This window comes from Propithecus coquereli, unplaced genomic scaffold (assembly GCF_000956105.1).
Source record: "Propithecus coquereli isolate 6110/MARCELLA unplaced genomic scaffold, Pcoq_1.0 Scaffold757, whole genome shotgun sequence".
In the NCBI taxonomy this organism is placed as follows: domain Eukaryota; kingdom Metazoa; phylum Chordata; class Mammalia; order Primates; family Indriidae; genus Propithecus; species Propithecus coquereli.
The window spans coordinates 770,682-791,730 of record NW_012153696.1 but is presented as its reverse complement, the minus strand read 5'-3'; the positions used below and the strand labels follow the sequence as shown (position 1 = coordinate 791,730).

General features: G+C 58.7%; 1 protein-coding gene across 1 annotated transcript in view; it reads right to left on the bottom strand.

Moving 5' to 3' along the window:
• Positions 1-21,049, bottom strand: part of TTC34 (tetratricopeptide repeat domain 34) — a 27,807-nt gene that overhangs the window by 2,890 nt on the left and 3,868 nt on the right. The window contains exons 2-5 of the mRNA XM_012662207.1: positions 9,417-9,512; positions 8,104-8,270; positions 1,290-1,560; positions 389-603 (exon numbers count right to left, since the gene is read on the bottom strand). Of these exons, the coding sequence (XP_012517661.1) occupies positions 389-603; positions 1,290-1,560; positions 8,104-8,270; positions 9,417-9,512 (749 nt within the window). The remainder of the gene's footprint in view (positions 1-388; positions 604-1,289; positions 1,561-8,103; positions 8,271-9,416; positions 9,513-21,049) is intronic.

Below are 21,049 nucleotides of genomic sequence, written 5' to 3'. Positions count from 1 at the left end.
GGAGAGCCCGCTGGAGCCACCGAGTCCGGGAGCGCGGGGAGAGGGGGTCCGCCTCGGTCCCGCTGGGCTTGGTCCCGGGTCTGGGACCCCCGAGCCCGCTCCGCTCGCGGCGTCGCACCGGCCCGGCGTGGCGGTGGGGGGCGTCCGCGAGCGCAGGTGCCCTTGGCTGGCTCAGCGGCCTCGGGGGTCCCTTCCCTCTCCTGCACCGGTCACCTGTGGCTCCTGCGCCCCCTACGAGGGTGCCGAGAGGTCGGGGCTACGGTGGCCGGGGACCTGGGGTGCCTCCGGCCCGCACCCGACTGCCTTTAGCCCACAGCGGCGGCGAAGGGCTGCCTGGGCTGGGGGCCCGGAGGTCTCATGCCCGCGCGCTGGGGCGAGGGCTCCGCACCTGGGTGAGGCTCTGGCGCTCGGAGGCCTCCAGGAGCCGCAGCAGGAAGCTGAGGTCCGCGGTGTCGGCCTCGGCCAGGCGCTGCAGGTCCCGGGCAGCAGCCGGCGCGTCTCCCTTCTTGAGCCGGAGCAGGCCCCGCCGGGCCCGGGCTGCCTCTGACAGTGAGGCGGGGTGCAGGGTTTCTTGCAGGTGCGCTTCGGCCTCCTCGTAGCTGCCTGTCAGGGGTGCAAGCGCCGGCTTGGGGGGCGCCGCTGGGTGGGCTCAGCCCCCGCAGAAGCCGCTGGGAGCAGAGGCACCGGTGATTCCTGCAGGTCACATGGACTCACCTGCTGACCTGGCGCCCTGCCCCCCACTCCACGACCTTGGGCCCAGCAGCAGGGCTCGAACTCCTCACCGTGCCCCCCACAAGGGACTGCTGCACTGAGGGGGAGGGTAGGGGAGCAGCCCTGGGCAAATGCAGACTGCGGAGAGTGCCCCCTGCCAAATTAGTGCTGAAATGGTTTCCACGTCACCCGGGGGTGTACAAATCTGCAGGGAAGACCTAGGTTTTGGCACCTGGGGGCTTAGACAGTCCTGCCTAGAAGGGGCTGGCGTCACCTGGGTGCTCCATGAACAGCTGCAGGATAAATGCCTGAGTTACCGCGGAGGCCCGGGCGCTGGAGTCCTTTCCTAAACCCCGAGTCACTCCTTTGTTCCTCTTCTCAAGTCACAGAGCAAGAGCCATTTACACGCCAGGCCCCACACGGGGAGCAGGGTCACAGGTGATGGGTTTGGGGTGGGAGGGGCCTTAGAAGCCTTTGTGGTCCGGGTCTCTTTCTCCCATGTTACAGAAAGGAGCACAGAGGGCCGGAGGAGCGGGGAGACACCCAGATGCCACGTCCCTGCTCCTGCTGGCACATACCCCGTGCGGTGAGGATGTCTGCAAGGAGGATGTGCCAGCTCGGCCGACCCGAGTCGATTTTGGTCAGCGCCTCCGCCATGGCAAGGAGGTCCTGGGTGTCCTTGTCTCCGAGGGGGGGCCCGGTGTCCAGCAGCTGGCTCAGGAGGGCTCGGCAGCGGGTGTAGAGGCCCTGTGTGATGAGGGCCTGGGCTTCCGGCTTCAGAGAGCGGATTTCAGGGACCACGGTCCCCGGGCTCAGCTTCAGAGCAGAGGCTATGTCGTCCACAGCGTCCTGCGGGGAGGGAGGGCAGGGTGGGTGCAGACGTCGACCCCAGCACTGGGCAGAGGGATGGTGCTGGGAGGTCTTTCTCCTTCCCTATCCTTGGGTCTCTGGTCCCCTCCCTGGGGTCCCAGAGGGTCTGTCCCACCCAGCTTCCTGCCCCTTCCCATTCCCCATGGCTGCAGCCATTACACCCTCGTCCCGTTCCTGGTTGGGCATTTGAGAGGACCCAGCTCACTGGCCTCTGTCCCTGAAAACTAGCACTGGCCTCTGTCCCTGAAAACTAGCAGGCCCAGAACCCCCTTTCTGAGGCCGGACACTGCGTCCACCCGTCAGTGTGCCAGTCCCAGTCTCCCTGCAAGGCCCGAGTCTGCGGCCCCCTCCCTGGGAACCTCACTCTGCTCACAGCAGGTTCCGCCCCACGCCTGTCCCTGCCAGCAGGGACATCTCTTCAGCTCACAGCGGTGTCTCGGGAACTCGGCGGGTATCCGGGCGCCCTTCCCGGCGCCTGGGGCATTGGGGGCCCCTGAGAAAGCCCAGTTCCTGCCCCCCCCCTAGGGGGCAGCTGCAGTGAGGGTGCCTGGACCATCTGGTGAACAACACAAGGCAGAACATGGGGACGCAGCTGGGAAGAGTATCCGAGGTCCGGAGAGGGACAGCTCAGTGTGGAGCTGCAGAAGCTCATCCTGATGGAGAACCCGCGAGGGCTTAGGGGTGGCCGTGGGCAGCAGTGAGCACGAGGACTGAGTGTGCCCGGTGCAGGACAGGAGGGAGAAGAGGTCTCCGGAGGCCCTGACCACACACAGGAGGCCAGGGCGGAGGCTGGGCCCCTTTAGGAGAGCCTGGATGATTGGTTGATTGATTGATCGGGGAGGTTGTTTGCATCTGACCTCTGACCTGGCCAACAGTGGGGCCGTTGGGGCCCCCACATCTCCAAGTCTATCCTCCTACTGTTGGTTTCTAGTTGTCTTGTTTCTTTTTGTGCTCTGTTACTCCCTGCTTCCCTTCTTTTGGGTTAATTGAATATTTTTAGCATTTCATTTTAATTTCTCCACGGGCCTTTTAAAAACTATGCCTCTTTATATTGTTTTTAGCGGTTGCTCTACAGACCGCGGTGTGCGCCCCGCATTAACTGCAGTCTGTGGAGCTAACGTGCTGCTTCACAGAAAATGGAAGAATCGCACCACAATTTTGTTCACCCCCATTCTTTGCCATGTAAGGCAACAAACCTCCTCGTATGTTTTGGTTTCTCATTTAGATTGCTTTGTTCAGAGAAACTAAGAGGAAGAGCAACACTTTCCTCTGTATTCTAACACGCTCTTCATTTCCACCAGCGGAGACGTCCCTGGGCGTCAGTTCCCTTCAACGTCATCACCTTCCCTTGGCATTTCCTGGAGCGCAGGTCTGCTGGTGACAATCTCTCAGCTTCCATTTGTCCAAACAGGTCTTTAATATCACCCTCATTTTTGAAGGATATTTTAACTAGATAGAGAATGCTGGGTTGATGCCTTTTTCTTTTAGCGCTTTAAAGAGACCATTCCACTGTCTTCTGGCTTCCGTTGTTTCTGAGACCAGTCTGTCTCATTCATAGCGTTGTTCCACTGTATATAATTCTTTTTCCTTCTGGTTGCCTTTTTTATTTTTTATTTTTCGAGACAGACTCTTGCTCTGTCACCCAGGCTAGAGTGCCATGGTGTCATCTAGCTCACTATAACCTCAAACTCCTGGGCTCAAGCGATCCTCCTACCTCAGCCTCCTGAGTGGCTGGGACTATAGGCTCGCGCTACCACCGCACCCAGCTAAGTTTTCTATTTTTAATAGAGACGTGGTTTCTCCCTTGCTCAGGCTGGTCTCGAACTCCTGAGCTCCAGGGATCCTCCCACCTCACCCTCCCAGAGTGCTAGGATTACGTGCGTGAGCCACCATGCCTGGCCTCTTCTCGCTGGTTTTAAGATGTTCTCCGTATCTTTTGTTTGCAGACATTTGAGCAAGATGTGCCTAAGTGTGGGTCTCCTTGTATTTATCACCTCGGGATTTGCTGAATGTCTTGGGAAGTTTTCTGCTATTATTTCTGCACCCATGTGTATGTATTTGCCCCACGCTTTTTCCTTTTCCTCTGCTCCAATTACACATATGCCCGACTGCTTGAACTTGTCCCACAGGTCACTGAAGCTCTCTTTATTTCTTTATTTTTTAACGTTTCTCCCTGCTGTTCTTCAGATTGGATAACTTCTGTCGAGTTCACTAATCCTTCTTTGGCAGTTTCCAATCTGCCGTTAAGCCCATCCAACACATTTTTAATTCCAGATATTGTACTTTTCAGCTCTAGGATCTCAAATCCTTCTTTATAGTTTTCTATAAAGATTCTTTATAGCGTTTTCCACTTTTCTGCCAGGATTCTCCATGAGTTCACTCTGTATGGCAAAAATCTTCACATGTTTATAATCGCTGTGTGTAAACCCCAAACATCTTAGGGTCTGCTTCTGTTGGAGACTAACTTTCTTGACTATCGGTGACATTGCCCTGGTCACGGTTCTCTGCGTGTTGGGCAGGTTTTGGTTTCGTTGCAGACTTTGAGGTCGGTCTGCTGTCAGGAGCCTGGATTACGCCGCCGTCCTGTAAGTGGTGCTGAGCTCTGTTCTGCAGGCGGTTAAATTACTGGTGGATCGTTCGGCGCTGCCAGGCTCTGTTTCGTTCTTCGTTGGGGAGGTCTGTTTCAGTTTTAAACTTACTAAGGTGTGGCCTTTATTTTCGGGTGTGGCCTTTCTGAGGTCTCAACTGAGTGCCCAAGATGGTCAGAAAAGTCCCTCTGCTCTGACTGGGTCAGAATTCCAATGTCTCCCAGCCCTGCCTGACCGTGGTGTCACCATTCAGCTCTTGACGCCCCCATGGGTGATCCCTGCTGGCCTTTTGGGTTATGCCCGACGTGTGTGCAGCCAGGCCTCAGACGAGGCCCCCGGTGAGTCCCGTGAACACGTCTAGACCCCCCCTCTGCACAGCCCCCTCTTCTCCAGTGCAGCGCCGGGAACGCCAGTCTCTGCCTCCACAGCTCAGAAACCCAGGGCCCACCTCCTTGTGTGGTGGCAGGAAAGACCCCCAGGAAGGGGTTCGGGGTACCCCGGCAATCCCCTTAGGGGTTTCCTGTCTCCCAGGCATTGCAGCTCTCCCCTGCCTCGTCCAGTGCCTGGAAACAGTTGCTCACGTATTTTATGCAGTTTACATCGTTTTCAGGAGCCCAAGATTAGTTACTCTCTCACAGCCAGCACTGGAAGTTCGCCCACATGCTGGGGTTCTCTGGGGGTGGGCACATGGGGATGAGGGGGGTGGTCTTGGCCAGTGGGCTCCGGAGGGACAGAGCCCTGGGATGATGGAAGGAAGGAGGATGCTTTCTGACCCACCTTGCACCATGGCCTGGGCTCTCCCTGCCCTAGTGCTGAGCAGCGGTAACCCCGGATGGGCCGGCTGCCTTTGCAAGGGAAAAGCCCCATTCTGTTCCTGCTCAGGGAATTCCAGCTGCCGTGTATGAAGCCCTCACTATTGACCAGGCTCCAGGTGAGCATCCGGCAGCCTGGAATGAGCGTCTCCCACCCCTCACTTTGCCAGTGCTGAGACCAAGGCTCAGAGATGGTCCAAGGCTTTCTGGTCGCGCTGGAGGGGAGAGGAGAGGGCCGGGTGCTGGACCAGCGCCGGCTCGGAGCCGGAAGCCTTGGCTGTGAGGCGTACCCACTCTCTGGTTGAAGGCTAGGAGGGCCGGCGATCCCCAACACTCAGCCCGCAGCCAGGGTGCAGAAGTTCACCGGTGTGCCGAGGTGGGGTCCCTGCTCCCCTCTCAGTCCCGTGTCCTGGCTCTCTGACATCCAGGCTGACTTTCCCTGCCACTTGTCCTGTGGCCCTGGATGGAGCCGGAGTGGGGCAGGTCCTGAGTGTCTTGGAGAAGTCGTTGGCACGTGGGGACCTCCTATAGGCAGGTTTCCAAGGGTCCCTGTGGGTACATCCCGGCTGTTTAATGGGCTTGTCCCTGTCAACCACAGGTGCTTGTCCAGCGCCTGGAAGCGCAGGCAGAGAGCTGGCTCCCAGCCACAAACGCATGTCTCTCCCCGTTCCCAGGTGGGCACAGAAGTCCTGCTCATGGGTCCCAGAGAGACACAGACGCCCCAGCCGGGCGCCACCCCCCAAGGCTCTCAGCTTACTGGCCCCCGGGATTGCTTTTCCTTGCTTCCTCGAACTCCGACGCTTAAGAAATGAAGAAACCTGGCAGGCATGTTGCCGCTGGGCTGTGCTTCTACCCAGCAAAGCGTCAGGCAGGCAGCCAATTCCAGCGCTGCTCTTGGCTGGGAAGGGCCCTGTCTCTGGTGCAGGCCCCTTTGGCTGTGGCTGCCTCTGGGCAGGTCTCCCCCGTGAGAGCCACCTGTCTCCTCCCCGGAGTCGGACCCCTCCTGCGCCTGCGTTCTGAGAAGCCAACTCCGCAGGCCTGTGTAGACAGCTGCAGCTGGTGCCCAAGAGAGTGCCGGCTGGTCTCACAGGGAGCCACCCTTTCACCCTGCTGTTGGGAGGCGCAGACCCTCTGCAGCTGTCCCCCCCATCCAAGCCAAGGGTGATGGGGCGCTGTGGGGCAGCACCCGCATATTCCAAAGATGCCGTCCTCTGAGCCCAAGTGGGGCGGCCTCCAGTTTGTTTTCCCTGTGGTCAAACGTACGTAACAGGAGACCTACCGCCTAAACCACCTGTAAGCACTGTGCCGTGGCGCTAAGCCCGTCCGCACTGTTGTGCAGCCATCGCCACCGACATCTCCAGAACTTTCCCTTCTTCCCAAACTGAAACTCTGTCCCCGGCAAACACTAAGTCCTCAGCCCGCCAGCCCCTGGCACCACCGTCCACTTCCTGCCTCTGCGACGGGGCGTGCAGGGACCTCCCGCGAGTGGAATCGTGGCGCTTGTCCTTTTGCGTCGGGCTGACTTCACAGGGCGCCACGTGCTCAGGGTCCACGGCTGCAGCAGCCGTCAGCATTCCCGTCCTCGTTAAGGCTGCATGATAAATAGCCCACTGTGTGCATAACGCGGGCCTCACACCGTGAGCGAGGAAGTGTTTCTTCCTCTTCAATCCTTTTTGGAAAAGTCTGGGCAGGATTGGTGTTAGCGCTTTAATGTTTGGTGGAATTTAGCGGGGAGCCCTCAGACCCCGGGCTTGTCTTTGGCGGGAGATTTTTGGTGACTGACTCAGTCTGCGTACTAGTTACGGGCCTGCTCAGATTTTCTATTTCCTCCGATTTAGCCTTGGTGGCCTTGCGTTTCCAGGACTTTGTCCCTTGCATCGAGGTTATCTGACATTTTTAGCGCACAATGGTACACAGAACCCTCTTACAATTCTTTCTGTTCCCGTAGAATTGGTAACAATGGCCTCACTTTCATCTCTGACTGTGGTAATTCGAGTCTCTCTTAGTCCGTCTGGCAAAAGACTTCTCAGTGTCGATCTTCTCAGTCGGTTTTGTTGGTTTCTGCTGTTTTTCTGTCCTCGATGTCGTTTCTCTCTCCTCCTCTCTCTATTCTTTCTTTCTTTCTGCCAGCTTTGGGCTGATGTGCTCTTTTTCTCGTGTCTCACGTGGTGAAGCGGGGCCTTTGATTTGAGACCTTTCTTGCTTCCTGCCGGCGGGTGGTGTCTCTCGCCCCCGCACGGCTCGTGGGGTCCGGTCGCTGCGCTGTCATTCTCCGTCCGTGCTTCCCGACGGCCCTTGTGATTTCTCCTGTGACCCATTGGTTGTTTAGTACCTCTCTTCTTACAGAGGGGGAAACTGAGGCACAGGGCTGTGAAGTGACCTGGACCTGGGCCTCGCTCTTCTGGACGCCGGTGCTCAGGGGAGCGGGCCTGCGGTGAAGACTCGGGCCCGACGTGAGCCCCCAGGGTCGGACCGTGGGATACGGCGCAGCGCGAACAAGGGAGGTCCACAAAGAAACACACAAAACAGAAACTGCGTCCCGGCGCACGGGCCTCTCCCATCTGAGCGGGACCTCTCTTCTTGCCAGCCCCCCTTTGCTTTTAAATCGCAGTGGTTTTTGCAGAAGAAGGTCCTACATGTGTAGATGTCTAACTTAAAAAGCACGTAAATTAGGCTCAGATCAGAATTCCAGGGGCTCCGTCACGGCACCCAGGCCAGATGGGACTATCCGCCCCCAGCACTTCCTCCTGTGCGAGCCCTCGGAACCTTCTCAACACAGGGGCCAGGCAGCCCCCACCAATCCACCAGTGCAGCGAGGGGACACCTCCTGGCCAACACCCCCACAGAGGGACCCTGGCATCCACTGAGGAATTATTTTAAGCTGGGGGGGTGTCGCACGTCTGTCCGTGTGGACTGAGGCTGGAGGCACGGGGCCTTCGGGTGAGAGGGCAGCACCTCCCAAAACTGGGGGGGTGAGGGTGGGGCTCCTGCGACCTGCAGCGCAGTTGGGGCTGGGAACACTGGGCTTTGGCGGCGTCTCTCGGCCCGGGGTGGCCCACTCCCTCTCTTCTGGGTCTCCCCCACCCGCTGCCTGCCCGGGCCCAGGTGGGGAGGACTGGCACCTGCGGCTGGTCCAGGGCCAGGTGCACGAGTGCCCGTCCACACAGGGCCTGCACGTTCCCCGGCTCTGCCCGCAGCACGGAGTTGAAGTCGAACATGGCGGTCTTTTTCTGGCCCAGGAACCCGTAACAGCGGGCTCGGGTGAGGAGGGACTCGCTTGCCTGGCTCCCTGGAGGAAGGGGGCGCGGTGTCAGGGTGTCACTGCGGCTGGGCCCCTCGCCCAGTGTCCCGCCTGCTGCCCGGCCCAGGCCCACTGTGGGGAGCCCACACCCCACTGGGCACCGAGACACAGCTGGTCAGGTCGCCCTGGGGGCCGTGGGCGCGGGGTGGGAGGAGCCCAACCAGGAGGGTGACGTCTGGGATGCCTGGGGCAGCTGGGGGCTTCTGAGGGGAGGGGCACTGCAGCTGCCCTGAGGCCAGGGGAGGGTCCTCGGGCAGGAAGGTGTCAAGTGGCCTGGGGGGAGCCCCCTCCCCAGAGAGGATGCCACCACCACGCCCTTTCTGGGCGTCTGCCCGTGACGGACACAGGGAACAACGTGTGTGGCTCTGGCCACTCTGGGCCAGGTCCCTTCCTGCCAGCGCGTGCCTGTCTTGCACTCTGCGCCGGGCGCTGTCCAGTGCTGTCCAAGAACGAGCACATGTGACCCCCTTTCCACACAGGCTTCTATGTCACCCCACTGTGAGGAGAGGAGAGTGAGGAGGCCGGGCCAGGAGTCCACGAGCAGCCTGAGCTGATGCCCACACGTTCAAACTCCTGTGCCCCGGAACTCCTGCCAGTCCCTGGGGATGTCCCCTTCCCTCCAGCTCCTGGTGCCACACGCCATGGCTCTAAGAACGCCCAACTCCAGGTCACACAGGACAGGCCCCGCGCCCAGGGGCTGGCATGGGCCGTGCCCCTGTGCCTGATGTCCCAGGGTAGGGGCGTGGCGGGACGGCGTGGCCAGGTGGGGAGGTCGGGCGCACGCACACAAGGCCTCAGTCACTGCTTCCAGGAAGGGTCAGAGGAGCAGGGACCTCGTCTCCCCTCATCAGGGGTCAAGCTGGGGAAAGGGCCCCTCCACCCTCAGGGCTGGGGTTCATGGACGGCAGCCCAGGAGCCGGGGGGGGCATGGCTCGGGGCCCAGTGGTCCCGACCCCTCTCAGACCCTGGTACGTCCCATGGGGAGGCAAGATGCCCTCCGTGCGTGGCCCCTGCCCGCCCAGGCTGCGGTGCTCCGAGGCAGGTGCACCCGTGGAGGAGGCGTGTCCTGCTCCACACCCCCCCGCCCTTGCGTGGCACAGCCTGGGCCCCTGGGGACAGGCGGGAGGCTCCTACCTGCGGCGAAGATGGCCAGAGAGAGGTAGGCGATGGCCTCCCTGGTGTGGGCCCTGCTGTCGGCCGCGCCCGGCCGCTCCCGCAGGATGGCCAGGGCCCGCGCGTGGCAGTGGCCTCGCAGCAGCTGCCGGTCCTCCCGGCAGAAGACGTCCAGGGTGGGCTGCAGGCAGGCCGTGTCCCCGGACTGGACCACCTTCTTCACCAGCTGCAGGGGTGGAGCAGAGTTGCTGCCACCGCCGTCCCCTCTGTGTGCTGCCTGGGACCCCACCCCGCCGACACCCCCACCCCGCCCTTGCTGCCCCCACCCCACCCTCGCTCTGTTTCCAGTGGCCCGGTGGCTTTCTGTCTATTCGGAGCACGAGGAGGTTGGTCACGTGTTGCAGCCGTGGCCATTTGAGTCTCCAGGGCAATTTCTGTCCCCCACAGACGGGGGGTGGGGGGTGTCGCACAGAGGGGAGGGGCTGTGTGTCCCCAGCTTGGAGGGCAGGTAAAGGCCGGGATGGGGCGTGTGAGCACCGCTCTGTCCCCTCTGCAGTGTGGCAGGGGTGGCATGGGGGCTGTCAGTGAGCTTGAGCCTGGCCTTCTTCTCTGTCCCGTGGAGGTGGAGACCCTGCCTCAGTGGGCCCACGGGAGCGAGGTGCAGGCGAGGGGTAGGAGGAAGGAGCTTTCAAACCATGGAGTGACAGGGGCCCCAGGGAGTCGTTTAGCAGGTGCAGAGCAAAGGCCCAGGACAGCGAGCAGGACCAGGTCTGCCCTGGGGCAGCAGCGAGACCCCCAAGCGGGAGTAGCCTCCCCATCCCCTGCTCCGTCCCGGGAGAAACACTGCTGCCCCCTGCTGGCCACTGGTGGGCACGCGGACCGGAACGGAGCGAAGCGACAGCAGGTTCCAGGGCACCGTCCCGCCACGCTTTCTGCCTGGCGGAGGTCAGAGACCCACACCAGGCCAGAGGGGAAGGAAGAGGCTGACAGGGTCCTCACTGGAGTCCCAAAGCCTGAAATCCACCCCCCAGCATAACCTTTGACCCTGGTTCAAATCAGAGCCTCCCTAACACCTGAAGCAGGTGAGGCTCCGCCTTTCCTGGGAGCACGGGGGCTCGGAGGCAGGCAGGGACCCACCCGGTGCCCACCCCCAGTCAGGCTCGTGTCCAAGCCTAGTTTATGTGGGAAACTTGGGGAGAAACTCAGTCTACAATCTATTCTCTTGGCCTGTTTTCTTTTCTTTTCTTTCTTTTTTTTTTTTTTGGAGACAGGGTCTCACTGTGTTGCCTGGACATGAGAACAGTGTCACAATCACAGCTCACAGCAACCTCAAACTCCTGGGCTCAAGCGATCCTCCTGCCTCAGCCTCCCAAGTAGCTGGGACTACAGGTGCCACCGTGCCCGGCTAATTTTTTCTATATATTTTTAGTTGTCCAGTTAATTTCTTTCTATTTTTAGTAGAAACGGGGTCTCACTCTTGCTCAGGCTGGTCTCGAACTCATGAGCTCAAGCAATCCTTCCACCTTGGCCTCCTAAAGTGCTGGGATTACAGGCGTGAGCCACTGTGCCAGGCCTGACCTTTTTTCTTAAGAGCCACAGCAGCAGCAAATATGAAACACCTACTGTATGCAGGAAACCTGCTGGGCCCTGCGGGGAGTACCTGCTCCTGCTAGTTTCCTTTAACAACCTGTAAGACTGGGGCACAGATGAGGAGACTGAGGGTCAGAGAGGTGAGCTGCAGGTGGCAGAGCCGGGGCTGAACACCTTTGCCTATTCCAAAGTCCAGGCTCTGGGCAGCAGAGCGAGGGCCACAGGAGGCCTGTGCCCTCAGAGCTATGACCTCTGCAGCCCACCTAGGTCTCCTCACCTGGTTGGCGTCATAGAAGAAGCCCCTCCTCAGCTGCAGCAGGGCCAGCCGCACCAGCACGGGGGCTGCCTGGGGCCTCCGGGACAGGGCTACCAGCAGGGACTTGTGGGCGTCGTGAAGGCGGCCCAGGCGGTACAGGGCATCTGCTGCCAGGAGGCGCGAGTCCTCATCCTCCGCGTCCAGCTCCATCAGCAGCGTGGCCAGCTGGTGCACACCGTGGGCATCTCTGTGGGGAGAGCGGGCCGGCCCCTTCCTGACACCTGTGCTCACAGGTAAATCCTGTCCCCGTGCACCTGGCCTGGGCAGCTCCCTTCCCATGGGACTGCAGAGACCTGAGTCCCTCCCTCCATCCCCAGCACCCACGGCTGCCCGTCCTCACACACAGCCCTCGGCCCTCCCCTCTCACGCAACCTCCCCCCGCCCTGTGAGGCAGGCATTTTACAGATGGTGGAATCGAGGTCCGTAGGCAGTGAGTGGCAGGGTCTGCTCGGGGTCAGACCTGACCCCGAGCAGACCCTGCCTCCGTTTCCTTTTCTGTAAAACACAGGTTAACAACGTGGCCCGGCTGGGCTCAGGGTGTGTGGTTTGCAGCAGAACAGATACGCACAGGCTGCACCTGGGATGCTCCAGGTGCGTGGGGGCGCGCTGGGAGGTGGTGAGTTCTCACGGGGAAGGGGCTCAGGGCCTCAGACTTAACAGTTCCTGGAGGGAACAGGTAGAAACAGCCCAGGTCACACACGCGAACATTCCTCACCAGCAAACAAAATGAATCCAGCAGCCGCGAGGCAGAGGAAGTGTGCGCTGTGTGTGCGTGTGCGTGTGCGTGTGCACGTGTGTGCGGGGTCGGGGGCTGACATCAATGATGCCCCGCACCAAGGCTCCCAGTCTTGGGGCTTCTTTTACCTTTGCTAAAATGCCCTCCTTGCACCACCAGTAACAGGGCTGTGCAAATTAGAACAGCGGCAGGGTCACCCATTGGGATGGCCAAGAATTTGCACGATGAGCACCAGGTGGGAGGGTGGCCAGGGGGTTGGGGCGGCAGCCCCCAAGTCAAGAGTCCTATAGGGCGGTGCTCCCTGATCTGGGAACTCCGTGTGTCTCCATCTTAAGGCCGTTAACCACAGCGTGTTACGGGAGCAGCAAGCCCAGGGCCATGGGAGGATGACAGACAGGCTGGGACAGCGCCCAGCCTTGAACTACTGCATAAAAGATGGGCATGAACTGCGTATATAGCAGAAACTCAGTCTTGTGGCATGTTTTATATGCACAAAAAGAAAGGACTAGAAGGAAATGTTAATGGGTTGGTTGGATAATGGGCACGTTTTATCTTCTGGTTCCATTTTTGAGTTTCTCATTCTCTGCGGACAGGCAGCCACAGGACATCGTGCTGTTTGGGACTGAGGTGCCAGGGAAATCACCCAGTCTGCCCCGGGTGCCAGGGAAATCACCTGGCCACGCTGCCTCAGTTTATTCATCTGTAAAATGGGGAGAAACACGTCCCTCACTACCCCAAAGGAGACCAGAATGACAACAGCCCCGGAAAATGTGGGCTGGCTTTTACCCCTCCTCCTGCGCAGCTGGACAGGTCCCCGCAGCCCACGCGCGGCGCTGCAGCAGCTCGCGGCCCTGCTCCCGGAGCACGGTCAGCAGCAGCCCCCTCTGGTTCCAGGGCACATAGGCCTTGGCGGCCAGCAGCGCGTCCTCGGGCCGCAGCCTGCACGCGGTGACATAGTCCAGCATGCCCAGGAACGCGCTGCCCGCCAGCACCCGCAGCAGCCCACGGCCGCACAGCGCGCGCACGCAGCCGCCCGGTTGCGGCGCCCCTTGCTCCACCACCGCCTGGAAGTCCTCCTGGGCGCGCCGCGCGTCGCCGGCGTGCAGCGCGCAGAAACCGCGGAGCGCCAGCAGGGGCGCGCGGGCCGCAGCGCGGTCACCCGCACCGTCTCCGGGGCGCGCGGGCTGCAGCAGGCGCTCGCACAGTGCCCGGGCGCCCGCCGCGTCCCCGGCCAGCAGCAGGCACTCGGCCAGGCGGGCGCTCAGGGCGGGTCGCACCACGGTAGGTGCCAAGTGGAGCAGGACGCGGAGCGCGCGGGCCACCGGGGCCAGCAACTCGCGGCCCGCGTCCTCGCGGAGCTCGGGACGGTTGCGCACGGCCTCCTGGAAGCGGGCGAAGCCCTGGTCCGCCGCCTCCTGTGCCTGGGCGCGGACGCGCTCCTGGTCCTGGGCGGAGAGCACCGCCTGGAACTGCCGCCCCGCCTCGGAGGGGCTCTCGCAGAAGGCCTCGTGCAGGTCCCGAAGCATGTCCTGCGCCCGGCCGTCCAGGAAGAAGGCCGCGGCCGCGCGGGTGACCAGCAGGGCAGCCAGGCCCTCGCCTAGGGGGAGAAGCAGAGGCGTTAGTCCCGCCTGGTGGGCCCGCCGCCCGGGGATGCCAACCGTAGCCCCTACCCAGTCCAGGGCTTTGGACCCTCCGAAATACTTCCCCAGGGACTCTCCCTCCAGTCTCCAGTAGCCCAGGACAAGGACACTGGGCCGAGAGCCGGCAGGAGGCCCGAGGTCCTGCAGTGACCCAGCAGGTTAGAACCAGCCCGCGCCCTGCTCCAGGACCTGCAGCCACGCGCACCTCTCAGCCCAAACGGAAGTTTTGTCACAAGCCCTCTTTCCCCTGAGGGTGCAGTGGTGGATTTTAGGGATTGAGTTTCCTCTTCTGGGAATCCGCACGCCCCGCCCCCAAGTCAGAGCTGAGGGGCTGGCCTGGTGACCTTTGCAGGGGAATGTGTTCCTGGGGCCGCTTTGTCTCCGGCCTTCGCTGGGCTGTGTTGGGACCCGATGCTTCCCGATGCTTCCCTTTTTGCAACGGAGCGCTCCCCGGTCAGGTCTAGGACAGGAGGGGCGTGCACTGCGCCTGGAGCGAGTGCACCGCGCGCTGCGTCTCAGGCGTCCGCTTCCTCGTCTGCACTGCAGTGGAGGTCGCAGCGATCCGCACTCCCAGGGCGCGAGGGTTAAATAGACCGCATCCCCGGGCTGGAACAGGCCTGGTGCTCAGTGTGACTCGGCGGCGAGGGCTCTGCAGCCGAAGCTGCCACTGCACATTGTCACCTGCTGTGTCTGAGCAACTTAAACGCACTCTGGGGATGGGGCCGTCTGGCCAGTGAGGAAGCTCGGCTGCCCCATCCCCAGAAGGGCCCCAGGCAGGGCGTAAACCGTGGGGGGAGTCACGGCACACTCGGTGCTGGGAGGAGGTCAAGGTCATGGGTGCCCACCCGTGTTTCACGGGTCAAGAAAGTGCTGTCGGGAGGAAGTTCTCAGCACCCCCGCGAGTTTCGCCCCAGATCTCTGGGCCTCTGCTCCAGCGCTTTTGCACCCAGTCCTTCAGGATTTTCAAAGAGCTTTTCCTAAATTTTCAAAGAGCTGTCACCCCAGCTTAATAGCTGTAATAATCCACCACATTCAAACGGGACTCTGCACAGGGCGAAACGCCCGCACCTGTGTGCGGAGAGGAAGCCGCTGGTCCCGCCCTGTTGCGTTGTGGGTGACTCAGCCCAGAGTCCGGTACAGGAAGCGTCCTGCGCTCTGAGACCCACCAGCCCCCACCGCAGGGCCCCCCTGCCTAGTCCTGGTGGTCAGCGTGAAAGAAGCTAAGCCTTTCCTGTCAGCCACCGACTCTACTGCTGACTTTTGCAGCAGTTCACAGACCCACGGGGGCCTGGGGGCCTGGGGGCGGGCGAGCCTGTATTCCATTTCTGCACGGAAGGGTGGTCTCCCTTGTCCCTCTGAGCCTCCACGTACACGCGCTCGACTTCTAGACACGTCCCACAGTCACTGTTCACTGTTCTTGCTCCTCACGTGGGATAGTTTCTACTCTGCCTTCGAGTGTGCTGACTTCCGCTGTCTCCAGTAAGCTGTGATTTTTTTGCGTTTCAGGTTTTGCACTTCAATTCTAGAATTTCCATTCAGTTCTTTTTTATAGTTTCCATTTAGCTACTGAGATTGCGCATCTGTGCTCTCATTCTGACCTGTTTCTCTGCACGTCTGGCGAGTTTTGTTGTGCACTGGACGTCTGACCGGCTTCGTGGAGGCGGTATTCGTTACGCTCCTCGGAAGAGGGCTGCGTTTTGTTTTAGTGGGCAGTCGAGCTGGCTGGGTTTCAATTCCAGTTCTTGGTCTTTATTGGTCGTGCAGAGCTGAAGTTGACGTTCCGTTCCTGCCGTTTCCGGCTGCGGCTTTTTCAGGCGCCCGCTCTCTCCCCGTACGTTCTGCGGTCAGCCGAGGGTTCGAGTGGATTTTTTTTTTTTTTTTTTTTTTTGAGACAGAGTCTCGCTTTGTTTCCTGGGCTAGAGTGAGTGCCGTGGTGTCAGCCTAGCTCACAGCAACCTCAAACTCCTGGGCTCAAGCGATCCTCCTGCCTCAGCCTCCCGAGTGGCTGGGACTACAGGCATGCGCCACCATGCCCGGCTAATTTTTTTCTATATATATATATTTGTAGTTGTCCAGATCATTTCTTTCTATTTAGTAGAGACGGGGTCTGTCTCTTGCTCAGGCTGGTCTCGAACTCCTGACCTTGAGCTATCCACCCGCCTCGGCCTCCCAGAGTGCTAGGATTACAGGCGTGAGCCACCGCGCCCGGCCGGTTCGAGTGGATTTAACACAGATTTGGGGTTTCGCCCTCCTCCCTCCTTCCTGCCTTTTTGGGATTTTTCTTCTAAATTTCCATGCACTTTTCTCAGGTCTGAACTGTCCTTAGGACACCTCACGCCAGTGACACTGCAGCGTCCGCCGTACCGTGACACATAGGTCGAGAAACCCCCTCGGCAAAACGCTGCCGCCGTGCAAACCCCACCTCACACGGCCCCACCATCGAAGGTTGGCTTCCAGTTTCTGCCTGCGCGTGGTTGCTGCCCGGGGCTCTCAAATGTTGCTTTTTATATTTTGTCCAAATTTCGTAATTGTTACCTGTGGGCCAGGTAGTCCAGTCAAGCTGTTTCATCATTACTCAACGTCAGGCACCTTCCACTGGTAGGTTTAGCATTTTAGACAGTCTGGGAGAGTAGAAAACGCTCTCCCGTTGTTGTAATTTCCATTTTCCTGATTACCAGCGAGGCTCATTTATTAAAAAGCTTTCCCAATCTGGTGCGTAGAAAATGGTTTCTCATCGTTTTAATTTGCTTTGTCTCATTATTATAATGTTGAGTATTTTTCACGGGTTTTATTAGCCATCTGTGTTTTCTCTTTTGGGAACTGCTTTTGCTAATTCCTGTATTGAATTTTTTTTCTTATTGATATGTAGAAATTCTTCAAATACTCTGAATGCTAATTTTTTTTCTCATTGCATATTTTGCAAGTATTTCTTCTCTGCAGATTGTCCTTTCATTTTCCACAGTTATGGGCAAACCAGCAGTCTTAACATTTTAATTTAATCAAATGCATCAGATTTTCCTTTATTTCATCTATGTTTTGTATCTTAAGAAGCCCGATGGTACACAGAAGTCTTACTGATATTCTCTTATATTGACTTTTAGAAACTGTAAAATTTAGCTGTTCATAGAATGCACTGGAATTTATTAAATTCTTTTTGTGTGTGGCACGAGCGGAGACCAGCACCGTCCACGGAAGGATGGTCTCCTCTCCCCGAGCATTGGCAGCGCTTGCCCCACCGCGCGCGAGACACACGGGGGGTGTGTGGGTCTGCCTCCGGGCTCTCATTTGTTTTACTGGGTTTTCTATTTATCCTCAAGTGAACGACCTTCTGTATTGATGAGTAAAGCTCTGTGTTGACTCGAGAGCAAATCCTCCCGCCACTGCCTCCTCCTCCTCTGCTCCCTCCTCCTCCTCTGCTCCCTCCTCCTCCTCTTTGGTGTCCTGTCAGTTCCTGGCCGTGCTCTTCGTGATAATATCAGATTTTCTCACAATGGACCTTGACTGTCTCGCTGTTCATGTAGGTGTCCTTCCTTGTTTAATAAAGTTTTCTACTTTTCTCCATAAAGTCATGTGAATCTTTGAACTCAATTCTTTTCTGTTGCTATGTTAAATGGCATATTTTATTTTTATTTTAATGTTTTTAGAGACAGGGTCTCACTCTGTCACCTAGGCTGCAGTACAGCGGTGCGATCACAGCTCACTGCAGCCTTGAACTCCGGCGCTCACGCGATCCTCCTGCCTCAGCCTCCTGAGTAGCTGGGACTCCAGGTGCACCCACCACGCCTGGCTCATGTTTTATCATTTTATGGAGAATTGAGGTCTCACTGTGTTGCCCCAGCTGATCTCGAACTCTTGGCCTCAAGAGATTCTCCTGCCTGGGCTCCCGAAGTGCAGGGATTATAAGCCTGAGCCACTGCTTCCAGCAGTATATGGAGTATTTTAAAACCGTAAAGTTTCTATTTGTTGTTGGCATCTATAACTATAAATGATTTGTGCATATCCTGCTAAATGTTGTTACTGTATCTAATACTTTCTTCCTGTTTCTTTTGGAGTCTCTATACAGCTCTTCGCACTGCCTGGAATAATGACAGCTTTGTCGTTTCCTTCCTAGTCTCCCGTTTTGTCTTTTTTCTCATCTCGTTGCGTTAGTCTCCAGTACAACGATAAATAAATGGGAGAGTGGGCAGCCACCGCGGTGGTGATTTTAAATGGAAGGCTTCTAAGATATCACCATCAAGTATGCTATTTATCATTGGTTTTTGACAGATACTATCTTTTACAATTAAGTAAGTTTCCTTCTATTTCTTGGTTGTTAAACTTTTGGAATGTTAAATATTATAAAAATAAGACACTTTTCCTGAATCTACTGCAGCGATTATATGTTCTTTATTCCGTTAATGAATGTTGTGAGTTATGTTATTATGAAAACATGACGTTTGAAGTTCTATATGATTGAACTTAGTTTTGGCTAAAACATGCATCAAAAAAAAGTGATGCTTCAACCCAGTTAGTGGTTGTTTCAGTAACTATTTCTGTATGACAAGCCATCTTAGTGGCTGTAAACAACCATTTATATGTGCCCATAATTCTCACTCATCTTGCACTGAGCTGATCAGTTCTTCTGTTGGTCTTGCCTGGGGTCAGTCATGTGGCCACAGCCCTCTTGTGGCTCAGGAGGGTGGACAGGAGGGTCTAAGGTGGGGCTGAGGCGCAGGCTGTCAGCCGAGTCTGTCTGTGTGCTCTCTCACTGGTCACTGGTCCAGCTTCCCTGCGTGGCCCTGGAGCATCCGAAGGGGAAGGGAGAGGCTGCAGGGCCTCTGGACGTTTGGGTTCCAGAACCACAAGCCGTCACTGCCCCCATATTCTGTTGGTCTCAGCAAGTCACAAGGCCCAGCCGGCTTCTGGGGTGGGAGTAGACGCCAATGTGCTGGGAGCAGCTGCGGCGATATGACCTCACCTACCTTCCCAGGTCTCGCTGAAGAAGGTGGGGTGCAGGGGAGACGGCTGCTCAGGTCAGCACTCAGGGAGCCGTTGTGCACGATGCTTGCTCAGTGGTTACCAGGAAGTTTGAGTGACGCTATATTCGTTCTGTATCTTGTCTGCGTACATTGTGTGTCCATGCGTGTCTACTTGCTAAAAAGGGCAGAGAAATTTCCAGAAATATCGAAGAGGTTTGAATGTTTGTCCCCTCCAAAACTCCTGTGGAAATGTAGTTGCCACGGTACTAAGAGGTGGGACCTGTGGGAGGTGATCAGGCCACCAGGGCTCCGTCCTCATGGGGGGATTAAAGCCGTGATAACAACGGCAAGTTCGGCCTCCTTTTGCCTCTTTGTCCTCCTGCGTTCTGCCACGGGAGGACTGCTCAAGGCACCACCGTGGAGTCAGAACAGCCCAACCCGCCTGTGCCTTGGTATTGGACTTTCCTGCCTCGGGAGCTGCCGCCGACACGTTTCTACTCGGGAGCAGCCGTCCGTGGTGTCGCGCTGTTGCAGCGCAGATGGGCTGAGACAGCTTGTTCAGTGTTTCCAACGACTGTTTGAAAGTAACTTCCAGACCAGGGTATGTTTGCTGCAGGAGACTACATTTGCACACATTTCGTCATAGGAAAACTCATTTCTTCACCTCTCATCATGAGCCACGCGTGGGGCGGAGGCTGGTGGGGCGGAGGCTGGTGGGGCGGAGGCTGGTGGGGCGGAGGCTGGTGGGGCGGAAGCTGGTGGGGCGGAGGCTGCTGCGGCCTGAGGGACCCGGGTCTCGCGGAGGCGCCGCTCCCAGGGGAGATGCTCCCCGGTCACGCCAGAGCCCAGGAGGGCGCGATGGGGTTCTGGGTCTCTGCAGAGGGCCCCAGTGTGACTCCCCGATTCGCGCCCTGTCCCTGCAGGACCATTAAAGTGGAAGATCCCTTCCCTCCTGGGGTGCTGAGTGCCCCCCGTGCCCGGGCGCTGCCCCCCACCCGCCGCCCTGTGCTGGCGTGGGCACCGGGGGTCCCTGCTCTTGCAGAGGCTCGGGAGTCCGTCCCTGTTGAGCATTTTCTGGTCGCTGATAGTGGGGGGACTTGGGGTATCTGCTCCAGCATCTTTCCAGCAACAGGTTTGCCCACTCACATTCCAGCTCTTTCTGTCTGGTTCCCACCTGCGTCCCCTTGTTGGAGTCACCAAAAACCTTGGAGCTGTGCCCTCAACAGACACTCTATGTCCCCTCCTCACGGACACGGTGGCGGCTCTTAGCACCGTCTGCCCGCTTTATCCAGCAAACACCCTCACCTCCTGGCCCTCGCCACCGCCCTGCAGACTCCCAGATTCCCTCCCCCTCCCCTCCTCCCACTGCTCCTCCTTTGGGGGTGGTGGGTGTGTGGTGGGTGTTAGGAGCACCCCAGCGGCCAAATTCCAGCCCACCATGAGCAGCACTCCACGTGCCCTTGGCAGCTCGCGTGCACACGGGGCGGTGGCTGCGTCTGCCTGCCGGGCGGCTGTGCGGACCGAGGGAGAATGCGTATCAGACCTAACGCGGGGTCCACCCGCTGAGCGTTCTGCAAGTGTCACTGATACTGCCACCGCCTCCCGCTGATGGCAGCTCTTGGCCCTGCTCCCTTCCCCTGTCTACAGCCTCGACTTCAACCCCCTTCCTTGTGCTGACGAGTCCAAACTTGTCTTCAAACAAGCCCCGCCAAGGCTCACATGTCCAGTTGCCTGATGACTGTCCGTTTCATTGGCCCAAGGGACATTTTATAAAGTGGCTGGCACCACACGTTTTCACTGAATCTGCGCAGCAGCCCCAGGGGTGGGCGCAGCCGCTCCCGCCGCATGCGCGCCGCCCCCCCACCCGTAGTGCTCCCTGAGGGAGGGGCCAGAGGGGAACAGAAGGGACTCACACTGGGGGTGTCTACAGCTCCCGACACCCCATCCCTGTCTGCCCCCCTGCAGTCCAGGCCACAGAGAACCCTTGACGTCATTCCTGACTCTCAGCACCTCTCTCTGCACGTGGCACCACCCACGATCCGTCCTGACTCAGACCCACCGTTTCCCCCAACTCTCCCCCGATCCGAACCCCTTTGTCTCCGTCCTGAATCGTCACCCTAGACCTGGCCACCAGCCCCCACCAACACGCCCCATGGCCTGGACCCCCCCCACTCTTTTTCCCCAAGGGCTTGGCACACGCTGCTTCTGCTGCCTGGCGTGTTTCAGGCTCAGCTCAAATGACACCTCCTCTGAGAAGCCTTCCCTGACCACCGGCTGGAGCAGGACCTGCGTGTTCCCGTTTTCAAAGCACAGATTTTTCCTGGGTGTTCCGAACCAGCAGGGGCCTGCCTGTCTTGTCACTGTGGTGTCAGCCCCGGCGCATCCCCTGCCCACCACAGGAAGGACTTGGCGTG